This window comes from Anastrepha ludens, chromosome 6 (genome assembly GCF_028408465.1).
Source record: "Anastrepha ludens isolate Willacy chromosome 6, idAnaLude1.1, whole genome shotgun sequence".
Taxonomy (NCBI): domain Eukaryota; kingdom Metazoa; phylum Arthropoda; class Insecta; order Diptera; family Tephritidae; genus Anastrepha; species Anastrepha ludens.
The window spans coordinates 76,720,732-76,742,752 of record NC_071502.1 but is presented as its reverse complement, the minus strand read 5'-3'; the positions used below and the strand labels follow the sequence as shown (position 1 = coordinate 76,742,752).

The window sequence follows — 22,021 nt, the reverse complement described above, 5'->3', positions numbered from 1 at the left end:
TAATGTAGTAGTAAGAAAAATAATTATAAAATAGTGAAAAGATAGAAATAGTTTTCGAAATATTAGTTAAACTATTGGGGGAACCTAGTACACAATTACAAGCAAACCCGGATTTTAACATATCAGCAACGCAGCATATGGTAAAGGTTACATCATAGAAAATTGTTCAAAATGTAAGCCAAAACTTAAAAAAAATTATTTGTGCGGAAACTGCTAGAAAAGTTTTGCATAAAGCTGGATGTCATGATAGAGTCAGTCACTCGAAGAAAGCCGTTTATTTCACTTGTGAACAGAAGAAAACCCATTGAATTTGGTAATAATTATACGTATAAAATAAATTGTAAAAATTGTAAATTGATTGGCGCAAATCAAGCACTGCTCTTGAGAAACAAAATATTGTTGGTACAGTCAAACACGGCGGCGGCAAGGGGTGTGGGTCAGTCAGAATTTATTGAATAGACAGTGGATGAGTGGGGGTATTTGAACATTTAAAAGTGAATTTGAAACAGAGGGCCGAACATCTTGACTTCTCAAGAACGTTTTGGTTCCAACACGATAGCGACTCAAAACACACAGCCGAGATTGTTAAGCTTTGGCGCTTGTACAACGCTCCAATACAGCTTAAAACACCCCCACAGTCGCCCGATATCATTTGTATTGGGCGAAGATTACAAAATGGGCGAAGATTACAAGTGAGGAAACAGAGAAGTTTGTGATTGCATTACATAAGTGTGGTAAAAGTGCAAATTAGGTCTAGGAATTGCTGAAAAAACTTAATATTTCGAGAATGTTTGTTTAACGCACAATCAATCGTTTTTCTAAGACGCCTGAAGTGGCAGACAGAAAAAGAAGTAGCTCGAACCAGTGCAGCCATAAAAACTAGAATTCGCAGAAATTCCCTTAGAAAACAGAAAATCATGTTGACGGAAATAATAATAGATCCATGACAAGACTAATTAGAGATGAGCTCCACAAGAAAATCTTCCGTCGCTAAACTGGTTATCTTTTGACAACGTGTTTGAAGAATCTTAGGCGCGACAGATGCAAGCACAGCCTCCTCTGTGGCACGCGGTCAACGGCCATGAAAATATTATTTTCAGAGATGAGAAAATTGTTACAGTTAAAGAACAAAACGAAAAAATCTATGCTAAAACTTCTAAAGACGCAAAAAGTGTTTAAAGGGTTTGGTGGGGATTGTCTCCTCATTTCACCAAAAATGTGGGATCCCCATTCTGTACAAAACAAAAAAAAAAACACTACCACTTGCTAAACGTTGTTTCTAAGTAATTTGTTGTTAAAGTTATAAAGTTAGAAAGAGTTTCTGAAGATGGCTTCTAATTTGACTTATATTACAATAACAAATAAAAAGCAATAATTTAATTTTTTGTATTATTGTTAAAGCGGTCTTACAAAATAAACGATAACTATGTAAATATTTGGCGGCCGCCGTAGCCGAATGGGTTGGTGCGTGATTACCATTCGGAATTCACAGAGAGAACGTTGGTTCGAATCTCGGTGAAAGCAAAATTAATAAAAACGTTTTTCTAATAGCGGTCGCCCCTCGGCAGGCAATGGCAAACCTCCGAGTGTATTTCTGCCATGAAAAAGCTCCTCATAAAAATATCTGCCGTTCGGAGTCGGCTTGAAACTGTAGGTCCCTCCATTTGTGGAACAACATCAAGACACACACCACAAATAGGAGGAGGATCTCGCCCAAACACCTAACAGAAGTGTACGCGCCAATTATTTATTTTTATTCTAAATATTTGGAGGCAATTAAAACAGTTTGAAACAAATTATAAAGCTCATCAATTTGTTATGTCAACTTCGAATGCTTTGAAAAAAGCATGATACACATAAATTTCACTAAATATAACACTTGAAATATGTTATTCTCAAAAAGCTTTTAGTTAAAAACGGTAAAAAAAACTCAATAAGCTATCAAGCTGCAAACTTAATACAAAAATTCGACGAATATTTCATCCCAGTTCCAAGGTTTTTAACTAAAATTTCGAGAAAGATTTTTAGTATACAGGTTAATAATCGATTAAATTTTAATATAATAAAGAGCAAGTTTGAAGTGGCTAAACAAATCTCGTTTCTTCCTTGAAAACGCGTTAAGCAGTTGCATACAATTCACCGGAATACAATCCATGAGAAGCGCAGCGTCAACAACATGAGCCATTCAAAATATAATTCGAAACCCAGTGTCAGAAATATACAAATAATAAATAAGCCTTTTAGACGGTTAGGCATAGAAATAAAAATTGCATTGTATTTATTCTTACTTGAGAAGTGGAATTAAATGATTATATAACTTTATAAAATATTGGGTTTGATGATTCCCTTAGAAAGGACCTCACGGGGCCGTGGGGTGATTCGCAACTTTAATTTTTTAGAGCTTGTGGTGGCAAACTCGTTAAGTGGCGCCCGAGCGGTGACCCACATAAAAATCTGTGAATCGAATCCTACGGAACCCTGCAGGACAAAAGAGCACAACTTCCTAGAAGGTGTAAAAAATAACAAAATGTTATTTTGTCCTGTCCGATTCATAACAAAAGCTTAGCTCTCTGCTAGAACCAGGGTAGTGGGCAATTGCAGCAGCTCGCCTGATATAAGAATAGCTAGCGCTGGTCTGATATGATGATGAAATAGCATAACCTGGCGACCTATCCTATCGATTGCATCAGACCAATTGCCCATTATCATCTCGATTGAGAGACCTGCCGACTTTGTTTCCGCGAATCACCGGTGGTCTTATATTAAATTTAACAAAGCTAATTGGTCAGATTCGCGGAATTGACCGAGGACACTTTCGACGCTCTCCCCATCTCCACCAATGTGCGCGTAAGCGAACGCGCATTCCCAGCTGAAGGAGCTGTTCTGGGAAACGAGCGTGACCACCTACGCCAGGCCGTTCCCGGGGATCCATAAAGGATCTCAATTCAGAGATTCGGCAACTGGTAATTTAACATAAGCGGACTAAATGGGAAGATCAAATGAAGTCCTGCAACTTCACCTCTGGTGTGAGTAATCTCTGCTCCACGGTAAGGTCCATGTCGAATCCGACGAAGCACAACGACAAGGTGGATATCACCTTCAACGGTTGTACTTCGTGAGACCCGAGGAGATGCGCGAGCTATTTTAGCCGACAATTCATATTGCATCCACAGATCCAAGCGATGTGCCACCAGACGGCTGCACAAACTGACGAACAACAGTGCGCCATTTGCTTTCTCTTGTGATGAGGTTCAGGGGGCCATCAACAAAATGAAATCTTCCAAAGCCATTGGCCTAGAGGTCAACTGCAACCTCCCAGACATGTCAGGAGGCACTTCCCCAATTACGCGGACGAGATCTAGGACAAAACAGACCGACAGCTACTAGATCGGACATTGTACGAGTATAAACAGACAATCAACGACATTCATCGGGAGACCCCTCCCACCTTCATAAGCTCCCAACCCCCGAATGCCATCATCGGAGTCCAACCACCACCCATTGTAGACGAAGAGCTCTAACTTCCCCGAGAGTCCCGCGTAACCTTGGCACAATAACGTTCTGGGTATTGTAGCAGGTTAAACTCCTACTTATCCAAAATTGACCACGACATACTTAACATATGCCCGGCATGTGAAGGCACCCTGCACGACACTAACCACCTTTTCACATGCCCCATCAAACCCACTCATCTAACACCTCTCTCCCCTGGACTCAACCTGTCGAAACAGCAAGTTTCCCAGGCCTACTGTTATATGAGCTAGACGAAGACGACCGGTGATTACACTGCACTGACAGGCCAAAGTTACTGCTATAACAACATTACATTGCCAAGATCTGACTGATTTCCAAAGTAGAGTTCACAAAGAAATTAGGAAACAAATCAAGAATTAAGAAATTTTCGGTTGAACAAGAACCTGAAAGCACCGAAAATGTTTAGACCGGGAGGTAAGATATTCGTTAGGAACAAAAAAATAAAAGCACAGCCCTGTATAAAAAAAGACAATAGAGTGACTTTATTAACAAACATGGGGAAGAAAATGCATAAGGCAAAAACTAAAACTACTTAATTCACGTAGTAGAAAATATATATCGCCATCTCTGTATTGTCTTTCACCTTTCCTAGTACGGAGTACTTCAGAGGATAGGAAGAAGTGATTGATGCTACTTTACTGTCTGAAAACAGCTCAGTAAGGCTAGACAAGTACAGGTCCTTTCCGGATTACAGTTGGATCCTCTACTATCTGGATCTTAAGGTAGATCCACCCTTACCGTATCGAAATCCATTAAGAACCAATTACAAGAGGTTCAAAAATATAGTAAATAACGGGATAGGAGAGGACATTAGGGCCGCCATGAAAAAGAGCTAGAGGGAGTTTTGTTCGTCAATCGAATATACCAGGTATTCTAATAGGCTTAGCCGTGTTCTTTCCAAAGATCATTCAATGGATTCTTGGGTCAAGAAACCTGATGGTACGTGGACTGCTAGAACAAAAGAATAGCTAGAACTTCCGGAGCCAATATGATCCACAGCAGTTTGCATATGAAATAATTATCAAAGAGAAAACTGCACAGGCAGTCAAATATTTTTCACCCTTTAAATCTCCGTGGCCAGGAAACCATGGACTGTACCTTACCATTGCTAAACGAAATTTTTAAAGCGTGTCAAGGTTGTCTTCATACCAAAAATGAACATTGAAGAATGGGTACAGAAATTGCTTTATATGCCTGTAAACGTATGCTTGGAAGAAGATGAGGTCTTCAACCCAAGTATACAATATTGTTGTATAAGACTGTTATGCCATCAATTTTATCGTCTGGATCGGTAGTTTGGTGGAAAGCTCTAGGGAGAAAATACAATACCAAATTATTCGGAGAATACAAAGATCAGCGTGTGCAATAACGGTCGGGGAAATCAGATCATGTCCCATGGAGGCTTTTAACGAGCTGGCACACGTTATTCTGATATCTACATAATCAAGAAGATGGCAGCCATGAGTTCAGTTAGATTAAATGAAGCGGGTCGCTGGAAAGAACAAACTTATGGTCATGCCAGTGTATTAGTGCGATAAGCAACAATAAACAACTTCCACACTACAGTCTATATTATGGCTCTAAAATGGATTTTGGTGATGCAGCAGATATATAATATATTCTAATAGACTTAGAATTGCAAAAAATGTTGCGTGTCCCTAATACTACCAGTGTATTCCAGCCGGAAGTACTGGCTATTAGGGAAGCTTGTAGGTTACTAATCACAGATTTCTCTTTTAAGGGCAATATCCCTACTCTTTCGGATAGCCAAGATGCATCTAGACACTGGATTCGGCTACAACAACCTTTAAACTGGTTGAACAAAGTAGGAATAGCCTTACCACCTTGAAGGTAATGAAAAAGCGGCTGAACTGGTAAGAGATGGATCAGCCATGAATAAAGTTCTTGCAGAATCGGAGAATGCAATTTCCTCAAAATACTTCCAAATACCGTCGGGGAACAAGCAGCCAAAATGGGCATCCCTCACAATACATACTGTCATAATTGTAAACAATCAGAGAAAAAGAAAAACGATTTTCCATTTCCTCTGTGATTGCCCTGTCTTCTGGAAGGAGATAATGTCAACTCTGGGAAAATCACTGCTCGAGAGTCTCAAGTAAACTGCCTAGCAAGTAAACTGCCACCAGTAACAAACTGGTGCGGAACCGCTGGTTGGACTCTGGATGAATCACTACTTTAACTAGCCAACCAACCAACAGTACAGTTCAATTTGAGAATTTTGTCAGTTCGTAAGCATGGGACAAATGATTAGTAAAATAAAACGAATAAAAATCCTATTCACCCTGATCTCCGTTGCTTGGTGATGACTTTAATGGCAAGCCGACATAGCCTCGAAAAATTGCAATGAAGTCTAAGATTAGGACCCATGATTCAAGATTCAAGATTTTTAAGTGTTTGAATTTGCCATGGAACAGCTGCAGCAACAATCAAGAACAAGAACCTTAAGTGTCTCTTGATTTGACTTTTTTTTAAATATTGCTAGGCAATACGTACGTTATCGCAGCTTGACGCCAGCGAGCCAGTGTCTTCCATGAGAGAGTTTAAATTGAATTCCTAAATAGAACCGTATACAAAAATACGTCAAAAGCCAGTCTTTTATAAAAAATTAATAAAATTAAAAAAAAAAACATGCAGGCTTATTTAATTTAAGAATTGCTAACAAGCTACGAAAAATTAGGTATAAACCTTATTATTTCTTTTCTTCATTCTTATTCACTTACAATTACATTTCTTCCAAAACAGGCTTATAGGCTCATATGTCTTTGAACGTTCATTTCTTTCACGCGCATTTGGTTGAACAACATAGGTTCAATGGTTGTAGCACACATGTAGGTCTTCAAACTGTTTATGATCACTCATAATCCCAACAAGTAGAAAGCAGGAAGAGTGCTGTGAGGCTACCAGAGGAACCAGTCGAGTGGTTTTCCACCTGGTAAGCCACCTCCTAAGACATCAGAAGGCATCAACATAACACGACCGACGAGATTCAGGACTACACACGATAACCACTGGACCTTTCAGGATGCAGACAGGCAATTGCGAACTTCATCAGCTCTCGCTCTCCAAATATCGTTATTGGAGCCCAACGAGCACCCATTGCAGACGAAGACGTTCAGCTGCGATCCACTAGCACAATCATATTCTGAATATTGTAGCATGTTTAACCCCTACTTAACAAGAATTAACCTATGGCTACTAATCATGTGTCCGGCAAATGAAGGACCTACCCCGTTGAAACAGCCTGCTTGCAGTTCTACCGTTGGAAGAGATAATAGCGACGACGAACGATGACTTTACTACGTTTGACAGGCCTTAGTAAACTATTAGAACAACATCGGATGTGAAGCGGAACCCATCAATAATTCTGTTGTAGTGGTTGTTGTTGTAGCAGCGTAATCATTCCCCATACATATATGGGGAATGCTGCTGTTCGGTCGTTACGGTAACGTAGAACCGACTGTCGTAGGAACGTCAACAATTCTCAACTGCCTCGCTGACATCACTGCCAAGACTATCACCTCGAGAAGACCACTGAGGATGGCTTCCCCACGAGCGTTTCCATGACAGTCGGTTCTATGTTACCGAAACGACCCGGGCTTATATCCGGCCAAGGACTGTCACTCCAGCAGCATTCCCGTATGTAAGTATAAATATAATTTAAAAAATAATTTTGAGAATTTTATTTTTCTTGCTTGGAGAGTGTCAAATGGAAGTTTTTGGCATATTTTTTCATTAATTACCTTTATTTGATATAGAAAGTTTTCAACTCTGTACTGAGCAGATCCTTTTAAATGTCCAACATTATTTGCGTTCGATTTAACAAGCCCATGAAAATTTTACATATCCTACCCGTCAATTTAAAGATAGGATTCGTTACTTACCCGCTATGCGAAGGACGGCTCTATCTGCTGGATCAAGTTGGAGAATACTAAGTGGTTTGTCCTTAGCCCATTCGCTAAGACTTTCTCGATCCATAATTTTTCCTTCACTTGGAATCAATAGTAATTGTCATCAGTGAGTTCTTCGGAGCATGTTGTGAACGTTAATGCCGTTGGAATATTAGGTACGGTTGAATGCCGCGGTTTTTTCTAAAATTACATATTTTAATTAAAGTTAAAATAGTAAGCGATAATATACACAGTATGGCGCTTAAATACACCATGCAAAAGTTTGTGTTATCTAGGAATATATGCTTCCACCACTTCCCTATTTCCATATGCTAATGATTAGCCAATTATGGCGTCTCTCTTGTTTCTTAAATACAAGCATATTTGCTAAGAAAAAAACTCTGACGTTGCTGCTCACTTACACGCTATTAACCGACCGGTTATGCAACACCAATGTGGCCGATGCAGATTATTATAATCCAGTGGGAGAAGTTTCAGGGCGGTCAGATCTCCGTACCTAAGACTTTTGGACTGTGAAGATATCCTCATACCTTCTGATTAATTTTCGACTGTTAATTTGGAAAATTTAAATATTATTTTATTATTTGTATGTATAATCACGGCTTGATTGATTTATATTTAGTTTGATAAAGAAACACAAGGTTAACACAAACCAGCAACTTAACTGCTTTTTCTCGTTCAAATGCCGGTCAGAGTTCAACATTCTGAGAAAAGAACACAAAAACCTATAAATATACTAAAAAAAAGAACAAGAAAATTTACAGCCCTGCCGCAGAGAAAGGAAAACACTGCACGCTTATTGCGAGAGCTACCATGCTCAGGTCAGCGCTGTGTTTGATCGCTACGCATTTCAGACCTTGGATAGCTACTCCAAATGGGTAATTAGTTACAAAAAAAAACAAAAATGGAATCTAACTAACATAAATCATCGAGGGGTGGCAAGGGCCCGGAGCCGAACGCCTAAATCGTATATGAGTGTTTGGCCGCGCTCCTACTCCGCACCTTTGGGGTGTGCGTCCGCTATCAGAAAAATGTTTTTCTTAATTTTTGGTGTTTCACCGAGATTCGAACCTACGTTCTCTCTGTGAATTCCGAATGGTAGTAGCGCACCAACCCGTTCGGCTACGGCAGCCGCCAAAGCTAAATCGTTTTAGTCGACAAAAAAAAAAGAGGAGAAATCGACCATTTACCGGTTGGACCCGGATTAACTCCAGTAACCGTAGTCTTCAAGGACGGAGCAGCATCGAAATTGACGTCCGAATCCGTTATTTAAACATCGCCTGTATCCTTCTCTACTTGTCTCTCCTCACGCTTGTCTCCGAATTAGAATTCCCCTCTAAATAAAACCTTCTCCTGCGCGAACGGTAAGCTCTATTTTCAATCAAGAAAGAGCATATATAAAATACCTTAAAGATTAGTTTTCTACCATGTCTACAGAAATACTAATTATTATCAAATTTTTATGAAATATATGTACTATATATACATATAATAAATATATCATATAACGTATAAAAATGATTGAAATATTTATTTAGACCAAGTTATTATTATATTATATTATGCATACAGTTTGTACACACCCTGAAGCTAAACATTTCAAGTCGAAAACGTTCATAAATAAATGGGTGCAATGGTATAACGGAGTTAAACACGTGGACGACTTCCTCGGAATGTTCTTAATTTACATTTATTTATTATACATTTTAGTTCAGGGAGTACTAAACTTAATATTATAAAGTAGTTGCGTCCACGTTCAACCGCTCTCGGATATGGTATACCCTTAACACTTCCTTAACCAATATATAAATCTGTCAAAATGTTGCTTGCATTGTGTTTTTGTACGTTTTTTTTATTTGAAAATGTTACCTGATATTTGAAGTTTCAAGACAAAATGCCATCGGTCATAATTCAATGGCCAGGTACTGTACTGTAGGTTGTAAGTATAGTTGAATACAACTTAAAATTATATTATATTTTTTATTTAGGGTGATTTTTTAAGAGCTATAGGAAATTTTTGCAAAAAAACACACGTAAAATTCAGAAAAATGCATGAAATTTTTATTTAAATCGATAGTACAGTCCATATAATTTAATGTTTGAAGATTATTTCATGCAAATGTTGACCGCGACTGCGCTTCAAATGGTCCATCCGCTTAGTCCAATTTTGGCATACTCTTTCCAATATTTCGGCCGGTATCTCACAAATAAATGCCTTAATGTTGTCTTCCAATGCGTTAATTGAAGCATGCTTGTCTGAATAGACATGAGCTTTAACATAGCCCCACAAAAAATAATCTCAAGCCGTTATATCGCACGATCTGGGTGGCCAATTGACAGGTCCCGAACGTGAAATAAAATGTTCATCGAACTCGCCTCTCAACAAATCCATCGTTACGCGTGCTGTGTGGCATGTGGCACCGTCTTGCTGAAGCCACATGTCATGCAAGTCAAGCTCTTGCATTTTGGGCAAAAAAAAAGTTGGATATCATTTCACGGTAGCGCTCACCATTCACAGTTACGTGACGATTCGCAGCATCTTTGAAGAAGTACGGTCCATTGTCCACCTCCAGCCCATAAACCGCACCAAACTGTGACCTTTTCTGGGTACATTGGTAGCTCTTGCAATTCTTCCGGCTGATCTTCACTCCAAAATCGACAATTCTGCTTATTTACGTACCCATTGATCCAAAAATGAGCTTCGTCGCTGAACACAATTTTTCGACTTTAAACTTTCTTAACAGAACACGCATTTTTATAATAAAATTCATTGATTTGCAAACGTTGTTCGTTTGTAAGACGATTCATGGTTAAATTATAGACCAAACTGAAGATGTTTGACAGTGAAACAAAAAACGAAACGTGCGTCAGCTGTTTAAACCAACTGTTTAGAAAGATAATAGCTAAAAAATCACCCGTTAGTTCCTGAACTCTCCAAAGCTTCTTCTTCTCAATTGGCGCGATAACCGCTTACGCGATTTTGGTCGAGTTTAGCAAAGCGCGCCAGTCGTTTCTTTCTCATGCTAACCGGTGCCAATTGGACACAGCAAGTGAAGCCAAGTCCTTCTCCACCTGATCTTTCCAACGCAGAGGAGGCCTTCCTCTTCCTCTACTACCACCAGCAATTGAGTAGTAAAGTCCTCTCTCGGCGAACAAAACGAACGCTCTACAATACTCCCATCATAACCGTCCTAATGTATGGCGCAGAAGCGTGGACGATGACAACATCCGATGAAGCGACGCTTGGAGTGTTTGAGAGAAAGATTCTGCGTAAGAGTTTTGGACCTTTGCAGTTGGCAACGGCGAATATCGCAGGCGATGAAACGGTGAAATGTGTGAACTTTACGACGACATAGACACAGCGCAGCGAATAAAGATCCAGCGGCTACGTTGGTTGAGTCATGTGGTCCGAATAGATACAAACGCGCGAGCTGTGAAAGCATTCGATGCGGTACCAGCTGGTGGTATTAGAGGAAGAGGAAGGCCTCCTCTGCGTTGAAAAGATCAGAGCTATGCATATGCTTTGCTATAGTCTTTGTTATAAGGTCCAACGAATACTTACGACCGAGCGCGCGCAAAACGAAAAAGACAACTGTCTTCAGTTACAGAATTTATATAAGTGATCGCATATGGTGCTCACAATCACCAACATAAACGTGATACTAATGAGAGCTCTATATAAATGAATTCTCACCACCGTTCCGTTCCGCAGTATCGTAGATTGCTGTTTCATCGTATCAGCTGATACGGGCGTACGGCCGTACGTTTACGTTGGTGAGCACCATTAGTTCTTTCATTATTTATGTCAAGTTTAGTTCATTTATTATGTCAAATCGTTATAATGGCCAAAAAGGAGAGAATGGCAAAAAAATAATTAAAGATGCGTTTGGATTGCAGAGTTGCCAAATCGACACTATTCAATATTTATAAAACTTTATTTAAATACGAAAATGACAGACTACCTCGTAATATGGCTAAAATGATATTGGAAAAACAAATATTTTTGGCAAAGGCAATATTAGAAGAAATCTTAATATTAGTTGGGAATGTACAATAAAAAATATCGTAATTTGGTAAAATAATAAGGCATTGCTTGTTCTAAAGCTTGGTCTAAACAAAAGATATAAAGAGAAAATGTTGGAAAAGGTTTCAAAAAGCTCTGGTATATTTAAGGATCTCGATCACTGTATTGATAAAACATATGTACGCCGTAGCACCGTCCGCTGGTGGTACTCAGACATCAATAAAATAAACAATAGAGAGACTCACAGTGCGGAATCGTATATTGTAATCTTACAAAGCAAAACAAATATATAAGATGATATTAGTAGAACAGAGTACACCAAGTGGAAATATGTATTATTTTGGGAATGACTTAATATAAATAAAAAATGGGCAAATGAGTTTTGTGAGCGAAGAGTATGGAAGGCCGAACGGGTTCTTTTTTTTCCAGGCATTCAAATTGGTCACTCATCCCTCACAACATACACTGCCACAGTTGATAAAGATCTGCCTTATGGACCCTGGACAAACCACTGTTCGAAAGTCTCGAACAACTGCGTGGCTTAGACGTCAACAACCAAATAGATCCTTAAGCCCGCACAGAATGGATATAATAAAGCTGTAAATAACCCTTAAACAAGTTGGTAGCGAGAATGTGGCAAGCGCTAGTGGGATTCTGGATTTCTTTGGTAGGAGCAAGGTTGGTGTGGAGTGTGCGGGTGTGCTTTATCTAAAACACGTGTCTACGAGTGGTATGCGGCTTTTGCAGAGAGCCGAGAAGTTGTGGAAGATTTGCCCCGATCTGGTCGCCCATCAACGTATGCAATGTATGAAAAAAAGGCAATGAAGTGGTGCTGGAAAACCATCATACCATCGTTTAAGTATGAGGGAGGTAGCTTGTGACCTTAGCGTGTCTCACGAATCAATTCGTAACATTTTACACCATCAATTGGGCATGAGAGAGAGAATTGAATTTCTTTAAAAAAATTCATCGGAAGAAGTTGGTTGAAGACATGCTTGAGGAAGTGAATTTGGGTACACTGTTTATCCAGAGTATCATAACAGGTGATGAAACATGGGGCTCTTCAAACCCGTTTAAAAGGTGCCATCGTTCCGCAAAAGTGATGTTATCGCTTTCAAATTACTCCCCATCAACTACAACGGATTTATACCAGCCCTTGATTCCGCTCTCGAAAAATTTCTTGAAATTATATTAATTTTCGGTATAATATGGTACGGAGAACGCGTTGTTAGAAGAAGACGGCTTTGGTCTTTCAACTTTTCCATTATTTCCTTTCGGCTGTAATAACGCGTTCTCGGTACAAAATCTACAAGTTGTTTACCCACAAATCCTTTCTTTTTGACGAATTACTTTAAGTAAATGTCTTATAACACCCAAATAATAATCGTTATTAACTGTCTGACCTTCTGACAAAATTTTGAGTACAATACCGTTGTAATCCATGAAAACCGTGAGCAACGTTTTCTTTTTTGACTGGCTATATCAACGCGGCTCGTTTTTTTCACGATGCAAACCCAAATCATTAATACAATGTCTTGAACGGATCCATAAGCAACGTTCAAATCCTCTGCCAACTCTCTGATGATTAATGTACGGTTATTGATCACCTTTTCTTTCGTCATCCTTGATGGAAACTTTTTGATGAAGGTGGTATTTTTGAATAGTTTATTTTTTTATTCTATTAAAACAAAAACTGGCATCTACTCGAATTTTAAGTCAAATTCATTCGATATTCACAAAAAATATTCGTCAGCTTTGGGTAGTAGAAAGTCAAAACCGCTTAAAAAATGTCTGTTTCGAGTGCCAGATCAGAGTACCTCAGAACCTGACAACAGTGAACCCAACACCAGGCCACAACAAAACCAACGCAGGCAACTTGACGCAACCCTAACACCACGAAAGGCGTCCCACCTTTCGAAGAACTTTAAGCTATTGTTTAAGCGAACCAGCTTTCGAGGAACTTGAACTGCTACGAACTTGCGAGCAAGATTGTCAAGATAGCTGATTGCATCAACCGAAACGGAATACTAATATCTGCGGTCCAAGAAAATAAACTGGATAGTAATTCCTTACTGATTACCAGGAATGGATACAATGTGCACCGCAGGGATCGTGAGCGAGGCAGTGATGGGGTGGCCTAGCGTTTATAGCTCACCACACTGTGCACTATCGTCATATCGATGAAGACTTCGGCCGCAGGGACAGCATCTTAGAATGTCAAGGTATAGCTGTCCGATTAAGCGATGTCGTGCTCAAAATAGAGGATGCGAAGCAGAAGGTGCTGGTCCGTGCCAAATGTACTCCAGAGGCGAGAAAAATTAGCGCTGCTGCAATCAAAGAGAGTAAATTAGCTAAAGCTTCGAGCCAAACAAATTCTGGGGATAAAATACCTTACGACCTAGCAATAAAGATAACTAGAAAAGAGGCCGAAAGCGAGGTGTAGAGACGCTTGGGAAGTAGGAATTCCGACGGAGTATCACTACCAGATATCGATGAGATTATGACAGTAGATGAAATTGATGAAGGAATAGTAAAAACGATGGACAGCACTAATATCGGCCAAACAAATTTTCAGCATGCCAAACACGACTCGGCAGTAATCGCAAGGGCAATTATCAGGTCTATACTGAGTATAGTGCTGGTCCAAGAAGCCTGGGTCTTCAGGGGCCAGACTAGAGGTTGGCCGCAATAAACGCGCATGGGACATCCGATGTAATATTCCCGAGCCTGCGTGTTACTTAGTAGTTATATGAATTTCATATGTCTTTCAGATATTCTATCTGGAGACCTAGTTGAAGTACCGATTAGCATCAGAGGATGTCATCTAAACGTTGTGGTGGCATCAGGATATTTACAAAGAGACTAATTTCAGACAGCACCTCAATACCGCGAGAAGAGTAGGCGGGTTTCAATATTTGGATGTGATGCCATTGCGCATAACCAGGCATAGGGAAGCAGATACGCCCACAAGAGGGTGAGCTCCTCCTTGAATTTATTCTCAGTAATAAATTAGAAATTTTTGTGTAATTATACACCAAAATTGATAACTAGCCTACGCGAAGAGCCCTCAGAAATACTAAGAATAGGAAGCTAGTCTACGCAGGAATGAAGTCTACGCAATGGCAAGATGCGCTCGCTTTACCCTTGATCGCAACTATAGCAGAAGGATCGCTATCCCTTACATATAGCAGGATTGTTTATACTACTACAACAACGACAACTGTTAAGCATCCAGTTAAGGTTCATGTTTTCGGAGGTTAAACAGATATCAAAGCAAATTCGGCTGAATTCGCCCCACAACTTGCTCAGAAATTAACACAAAAAATATGACTCGAATACGTAGTCATATAGCTAGAATGATGCTGATAGAATCGAATGGTCAAAGTTTCTAATTTACGATGGTCACACTTCTGTTAGACAGACTGTATGTTAAAACACATTAATTGGCACCAATCGTTTTTGATTGCAAGTTTTGCCAGAGGTCCCTTAGCAACACCACTGACTTAAAATGGGTGAATTGTCACACGTATCGTTTCTTTTTGGCAGGTGCTAACAAATTAATTTTTTAACACTGGTCACAATGCACTGATCAGGGACTATAAAGTACAAAAAAAAAGTCTCCTTTATTGTACAAAACTCGGACATTGTAATAAAGACCGGTTAAGAACCATTAAGCAGTTATACAGTCCAAGCAGTTTGCAATAAGATTTTCATCCTTAAACATTTTGTTCAATTTATAGAAATTGTATTAACTATTTAGCGAGGATGTTACTTCATATTTGCGGCTAGCAGAGAGATTTCTTTCGCCGGCGTTTATAGCTGGCAAAAAGGGCGAAACGTTTGATATTAACGCCATACTCTGAAGATTCACATTTCACAAAAATTAAATGATTCTACACCTTTTCAATTATACCACTATTTCACTCCCAACATTTTACTTTATTCCCATTTATATACCCTTAAAAATTCCAAACTGAACACTCACCAACAACTAACTATTGCAAAGTAACTTTCCATACGACGATTTCCAATATTCATTGATATTTAAAAATCGGACCACCTTTCTCAAGAGCTAATATGCAATCATATATTGGATTAAATTCCTTTTCACTCCCGTTCAGAAAAAAGTCCGTATTTATCGCGCTAAACAATTCTCGGCAGATTTCGTCATTGCCATGAAGGATAAAATCGAACTACATATGTATGCACATACTAGATATCGATGTTGTTTTCAACAACAAAACCCAGTGTTACTACGTCGCCTAATATATCAGAACCAAAAGAAGAGTACCTTTCTCAAACTTATCAGGGGACTGCATGTTCAAGATTTGCTTACTAATAACATTACACTTGCACGTATAACGAAATAGGATTGACGAAAACATTTGATATTGATGATTTACACAGGCCTGCGAAATCTCGCTTTTTTACAGTTTCTAAAACCGCTATGGGTGTTTCCTCAAGTTTTTTTTATGCTGAAAACGAATATGATCTTGAAAATGCTTCAGCACGTCAGAATTTTTGGCAATTTGAGGTTAAATAATCAAAAAATGCTGATTTTGCCCATTTTTAAATCTTTTTATTGAGCAAGGTAAGGTTTTTTTTCATTTTCCACAACGGCATCGCAAAGTACTACCCTTCTTCTTCTTCTTAATTGGCGCGATAACCGCTTACGCGATTTTGGCCGAGTTTAACAAAGCCCGCCAGTCGTTTCTTTCTCGTGCTAACCGGCGCCAATTGGACACACCAAGTGAAGCCAAGTCCTTCTCCACCTGATCTTTCCAACGCAGAGGAGGCCTTCCTCTTCCTCTACTACCACCAGCTGGTACCGCATCGAATACTTTCAAAGCCGGAGCGTTTGTATCCATTCGGACGACATGACCCAGCCAACGAAGCCGCTGGATCTTTATTCGCTGCGCTATGTCTATGTCGTCGTAAAGCTCATACAGCTCATCGTTCCATCGTCTGCGATATTCGCCGTTGCCAACGTGCAAAGGTCCAAAAATCTTGTGCAGAATCATTCTCTCGAAAACTCCAAGCGTCGCTTCATCGGATGTTGTCATCGTCCAAGCTTCTGCGCCATACGTTAGGACGGGCATGATGAGAGTCTTGTAGAGTGTTAGTTTTGTTCGTCGAGAGAGGACTTTACTGCTCAGTTGCCTACTTAGTCCATAGTAGCACTTGTTGGCAAAAAAAGATTCTACGTTGGATTTCAAGACTGACATTGTTATCGGTGTTAATGCTGGTTCCTAAATAAACGAAGTCTTTTACAACCTCAAAATTATAACTGTCAACAGTGACGTGAGTGCCGATACGCGAGTGCGCCGACTGTTTGTTTGAAGACAGGAGGTACTTCGTTTTGTCCTCGTTCACCACCAAACCCATTCGCTTTGCCTCTTTATCCAGTTTGGAGAAGGCAGAACTCACAGCGCGGTTGTTAAGGCCGATGATGTCAATATCATCGGCATACGCCAACAATTGTACGCTCTTATAAAATATTGTGCCTGAGCGATTAAGTTCTGCGGCTCGTACGATGCTCTCCAACATCAGGTTAAAGAAGTCACACGACAGCGAGTCACCCTGTCTGAAACCTCGTTTGGTATCAAACGGCTCGGAGAGGTCCTTCCCAATTCTGACGGTGCTGCTGGTATTGAGCAACGTCATCTTACATAGCCGTATTAGTTTTGCGGGGATACCAAATTCAGACATCGCGGCATACAGGTAACTCCTTTCCGTACTGTCGAATGCAGCTTTGAAGTCGACGAAAAGATGGTAGACTTTCCAGGTCTGAAGCCACACTGATAAGGTCCAATCAGTTGGTTGATGGTGGGCTTCAGCCTTTCACACAATACGCTCGCTAGGACCTTATAGGCGATATTTAGAAGACTAATCCCGCGGTAATTGGCACAAATTGCAGGATCGCCCTTCTTATGGATTGGGCAGAGCACACTTAAATTCCAATCGGCAGGCATGCTTTCATCCGACCATATTTTGCATAGGAGCTGATGCATGCACCTTACCAGCTCCTCGCCGCCATGTTTGAATAGCTCAGCCGGCAGTACGTCGGCGCCCGCGGCTTTGTTGTTCTTTAGCCGTGATATTGCTATTCTCACCTCGTCATGGTCGGGTAACGGAACAACAATTCCGTCGTCAACGATTGGGGTATCGGGATCTTCACATTCTCTATGACATGCGCAGCTGTCCCCGTTTAACAGGTTCGAGAAGTGTTCCCTCCATAATTTAAGATTGCTCTGTACGTCAGTCACCAGATCACCGTCTTTGTTCTTACAGGAAAACGCCCCGGTCTTAAAACCTTCTGTAAGCCGCCGAACTTTCTGGTAGAATTTTCGGGCGTTGGTCCTATTGGCCAGCATCTCAAGCTCCTCGCACTCACGTATTTCGGCCTCTCGTTTCTTCTGTCGGATAATACGTCTCTCTTCCTTTTTCGGCTCTCTGTAGCGATCCCACATGGCTCGCGTTGCGCCCGATCGCAGCGTGGCTCTATAGGCAGCATCCTTTCTTTCTGCGGCAGCATGACATTCCTCGTCGTACCAATTGGTTTTTCGGGCTCGCCGGAATCCGATTTCTTCTTCGGCGGCGGTACGTAAAGAACGATAAATGTTGCTCCATTGCTCGCGCATGCCGGTTTGGTGGGCAGTGCTCTAAGAGAGCAAGAGTGAGAGTCCAGTGGCGAATCTTCTGGCTGTCTGTTGTGATTGCAGCTTTTCGATGTCGAACATTCTTTGCGCAGGTAGATGTACGTTTTTTGCTGCACAGAGGTGGGTGCGCAGTTTGGCTGCAACAAGGTAATGATCCGAGTCGAAGTTCGGTCCTCGGATCGTACGTACATCTAATACACTAGAAGCGTGTCTTCCATCTATCACAACATGATCGATCTGGTTTCGCGTTTTTCGATCAGGAGACAGCCAGGTAGCTTGATGTATCTTTTTATGCTGGAATCTGGTGCTGCAGACTACCATGTTTCGGGCCCCGGCGAAGTCGATCAGCCTCTGTCCGTTACCGGATGTTTCGTTGTGCAGGCTGAATTTTCCGACTGTGGGACCAAAAATTCCCTCCTTGCCCACCCTGGCGTTGAAGTCGCCAAGCACGATTTTTATGTCGTGGCGGGGGAAGCGCTCATAGGAACGTTCCAAGCGCTCATAGAATCTTTGGTCGCATCGTCCTTCTCTTCCGTCGGGGCGTGGGCGCAAATTAGCGATATGTTAATAAAACGCGCTTTGATGCGGATTGTTGCGACACGCTCGTCCACCGGAGTGAACGACAGTACTTGGCGACGAAGTCTCTCTCCCACAACAAATCCGACACCGCATTTGCGCTCCTTTACATGGCAGCTGTAGAAGACGTCGCAAGGTCCTATGTTTTTCTTACCTTGCCCCCGTCTTGAAAATGCTCCAGCACGTCAGAATTTTTGGCAAATTGAGGGTAAATAATCAAAAAATGCTGATTTTGCCCATTTTTAAAATTTTTTATTGAGCAAGGTAAGGTTTTTTTTTCATTTTCCACAACGGCATCGCGAAGTACTACCCTTCAGCTTTAAAATCCATTTTTAAAAATATTTTTGCGATTAATATAAAAAAAGTTATACTATTTTGAATTCGCCCTTTACAGGGGCGTTAGAGAGTTAGAAAGGTTGAATTTGCATATCTAAAAGTCTCTAATTCACAATAGAATAACTTTTTTTATATTAATCGTAAAAATATTTATAAAAAGGACCTTAAAGCTAAAGAGTTGTACTTTGCGATGCCGTCGTTGAAAATTAAAAAAAAACTTTACCTTGCTCAAATAAAATTTAAAAAATGGCCAGAATCTGCATTTGATGACTATTTAACCTCAAATTGCAAAAAATCCTGACGTGCTGGAGCATTTTCAAGATCATATTCGTTTTCAGCATTAAAAAACCTTCAGGAAACACCCATGGCCGTTTTAGAAACTGTACCTCGCAGGACTGTGTTATGAATAAAAGATATTTTGAGTGCTCAAAAATATTGCTGTAATTCAAGCGGTTTGTTTTATCTCCAATATGCCTGCTTAAGGCTTATTGTGCCTGTGTCTGACGCACCAATTTAGCAGTTCCTTTTTCTGCTAGAACTATTACGCATTACTAAGTATTTTCTCGGTAGATAACTGTAGTGATCGATAACTCCGTAAAGCATCGAACAAACAATTTAAAGTTTATGCTTGTTGCCAAGGTGACGTTTCACACTTAAAAAGGTCTTTTGCTATTGTTTTTTGTTGTTCGTTCCGTGAGTTTTTAGTTATAGTGTGTTAACTACGTAAAACAACAAAGAGAAAATTCGGAGCATCTTACAGCTTTTATTTGATAAAGGCGAAAATGCAAGCCAGGCTACTGAAATTGTGAATGGTGTTTAAGGCGCCGATACTGTAACAGCTGATTACGTGCAATTTTGATTTCGTTGATTCCGTTCGAATTATTAGAGTTAATTCATCAGTTTGAGCGCTTTGCTTTCTTCTATCTGGATTCATCTTGGGTTAGCTGCGTGGTATACTGCAATTGCGAGCCATATGTGCGGTCTTACCGCAGTTTTTACGATTTAAATCCGAGCTTCTTCGTTTTAACTGATAAAAGTATTCCCTTATTACTTTCCTCGTGGTTTCCTTCATCGATGTCGGTTCTTTAACATCGACCCGATGAACTTTATGCCTTGGCTTGCACAAGAGACCTGTTGCTTCCTGTGTCACCACCAAAACTAAAGTTACCATCATATAGTGACGATCCCACCCAATGGCTCACATTCCATGACGCATTTCCTTCAATCGTCAATGCCAATGCAAGTCTATTGGACGGACAGAAGCTGCACTATCTTCACAAATTTTTAAAGGGAGAAGCTCTAAAATTGGTAAGCAGTTTAGCAGTGAGTGACAGGAACTAACGTGAAGCCTGGTACTTATTGACCTCAAGGTATAAGGTCATACGGTTATAATGGATGGTCATATCAAAGCGCTATCATTAATTGTGAAAGCAACAAAGGACTCGACCAAGGCTGTCAAACAAGTGCTTAACCAAACTTTGCAGAGCTTTGGAGCGCTACGGGCACTTAGTCGGCCAGTTGAGTTTTGGCATGACTGGCTCATCCACCTTAATGTGTCAAAATAACGAAACCCGCAAGCAATGCGAAGTATCACTTATGGCAAACGATCTGCCGTCATTTACCGGACTTGGAGTCTTCATCGAAACTCGAGCACGCTCTTTCGAAATAGTGCCAGTAGTCTATGCTAATACAAGAGCATTCGCGAAGAGCGTTCTCAACTCAACATATAGCACATGGTTGCAAAGCGCTAGTTTGTACTGCTTGAGCTGCCTGAATAAGGGGTGCGAAATATCGCAGTCCATTATCTTGTCGCATATGCCAACATTGTCATCTCACATTGTTCTACGCTTGTCACAACAAACAACAGGCTGCACCTCCTAACTACGACATCGATCAAATCAACAACGTTGTCTAGCACTACGCTGTCGCTAGACGCATAATACTACTGGCAACCACTGAGGTTTATTTTCACAACCAAGCTGGTAGGTGGCAGCCCTGTCGGGCATGTTTCTATAATAGTTAACATCAAGGCGAATTTATTACAGGTGACAGCAAACACATATAAGTAAAACCCTACATGTATTTGTTGTTGCGTTTGGTCCAACCATCACGTCAAAATCAGCAAGCAAATGTAAACATACGAATGTAAACATACCAATACATACAAACAAAGCATATCATTTTGACGTAAGCCATACCTACGGTGAAAAATTCAGCTGGGTGAATGCTGTCACCTTAATAAATCCACCTTGGTTAACATGCTTCGTTCCTCACCAAATCATGGGCCGAACGTCTTCGTGTACCTAGAATTTTATAGTCGGCTTGTGTCACATGTATTGGATCGATTCAATGCGGTCGTACCACCATTGCTTCTTAGAAAGGAAGTTGTGACTGATGAATCAACGCAGTCTGCGCTTTGCTTCGAATGGAAAGAAGATACACCTCCTTCATAGCGAATACAGCAAGTTTTTGCAAGAGCTTATCGACCTGGTGCACATGGAGTCAGCCGGTCCAGCTACCCTAGCAACTATGCAGTAATCAAGGTCGCACGTGCTATTACAAAGCTTAGAGTGGTGTTCAACGCGTCCATGAAGTCATCGTCTGGGTATTTATTGAACGACGCCCTTACTGTAAGCCCTCAGCTACAACGAGACCTTTTCTCGATTTTGGTTCGCTCTTGCACGCATCGCTACGGTCTTTTTGCTGATATCGAGGAAATATGTCGGGAAGGCTCCGTTGCTAATCAGGACGCTGATTACAAGGGTATTGCTTGGAGTAAGCATTAGTCTGAACCTCTACGAAACTACCGCCTACTCAGGAAACCTCGCCCTGATTTCGCTACACATACTAAAGGTAACAATAACTCTCTTTCGATTGCATTTAATTTAGCCAAGGGGCCGAATGAGCTGACAAAGCGCATTTTCCTCTCTGACTCAAGCAAGATTTTCGTCCCGCTTGGACTG

General features: G+C 40.7%; 1 protein-coding gene across 5 annotated transcripts in view; it reads right to left on the bottom strand.

The window, feature by feature from the left end:
• LOC128868683 (dystonin) overlaps positions 1-15,726 on the bottom strand; it is a 166,906-nt gene extending 151,180 nt beyond the window's left edge. For all 5 annotated transcript variants that reach the window (XM_054111067.1, XM_054111053.1, XM_054111064.1 and 2 more), the window contains exons 1-2: positions 15,473-15,726; positions 7,437-7,643 (exon numbers count right to left, since the gene is read on the bottom strand). In XM_054111067.1, the coding sequence (XP_053967042.1) occupies positions 7,437-7,530 (94 nt within the window). In that variant the 5' untranslated portion in view covers positions 7,531-7,643; positions 15,473-15,726. The remainder of the gene's footprint in view (positions 1-7,436; positions 7,644-15,472) is intronic.
• Positions 15,727-22,021: the final 6,295 nt, after the last annotated feature.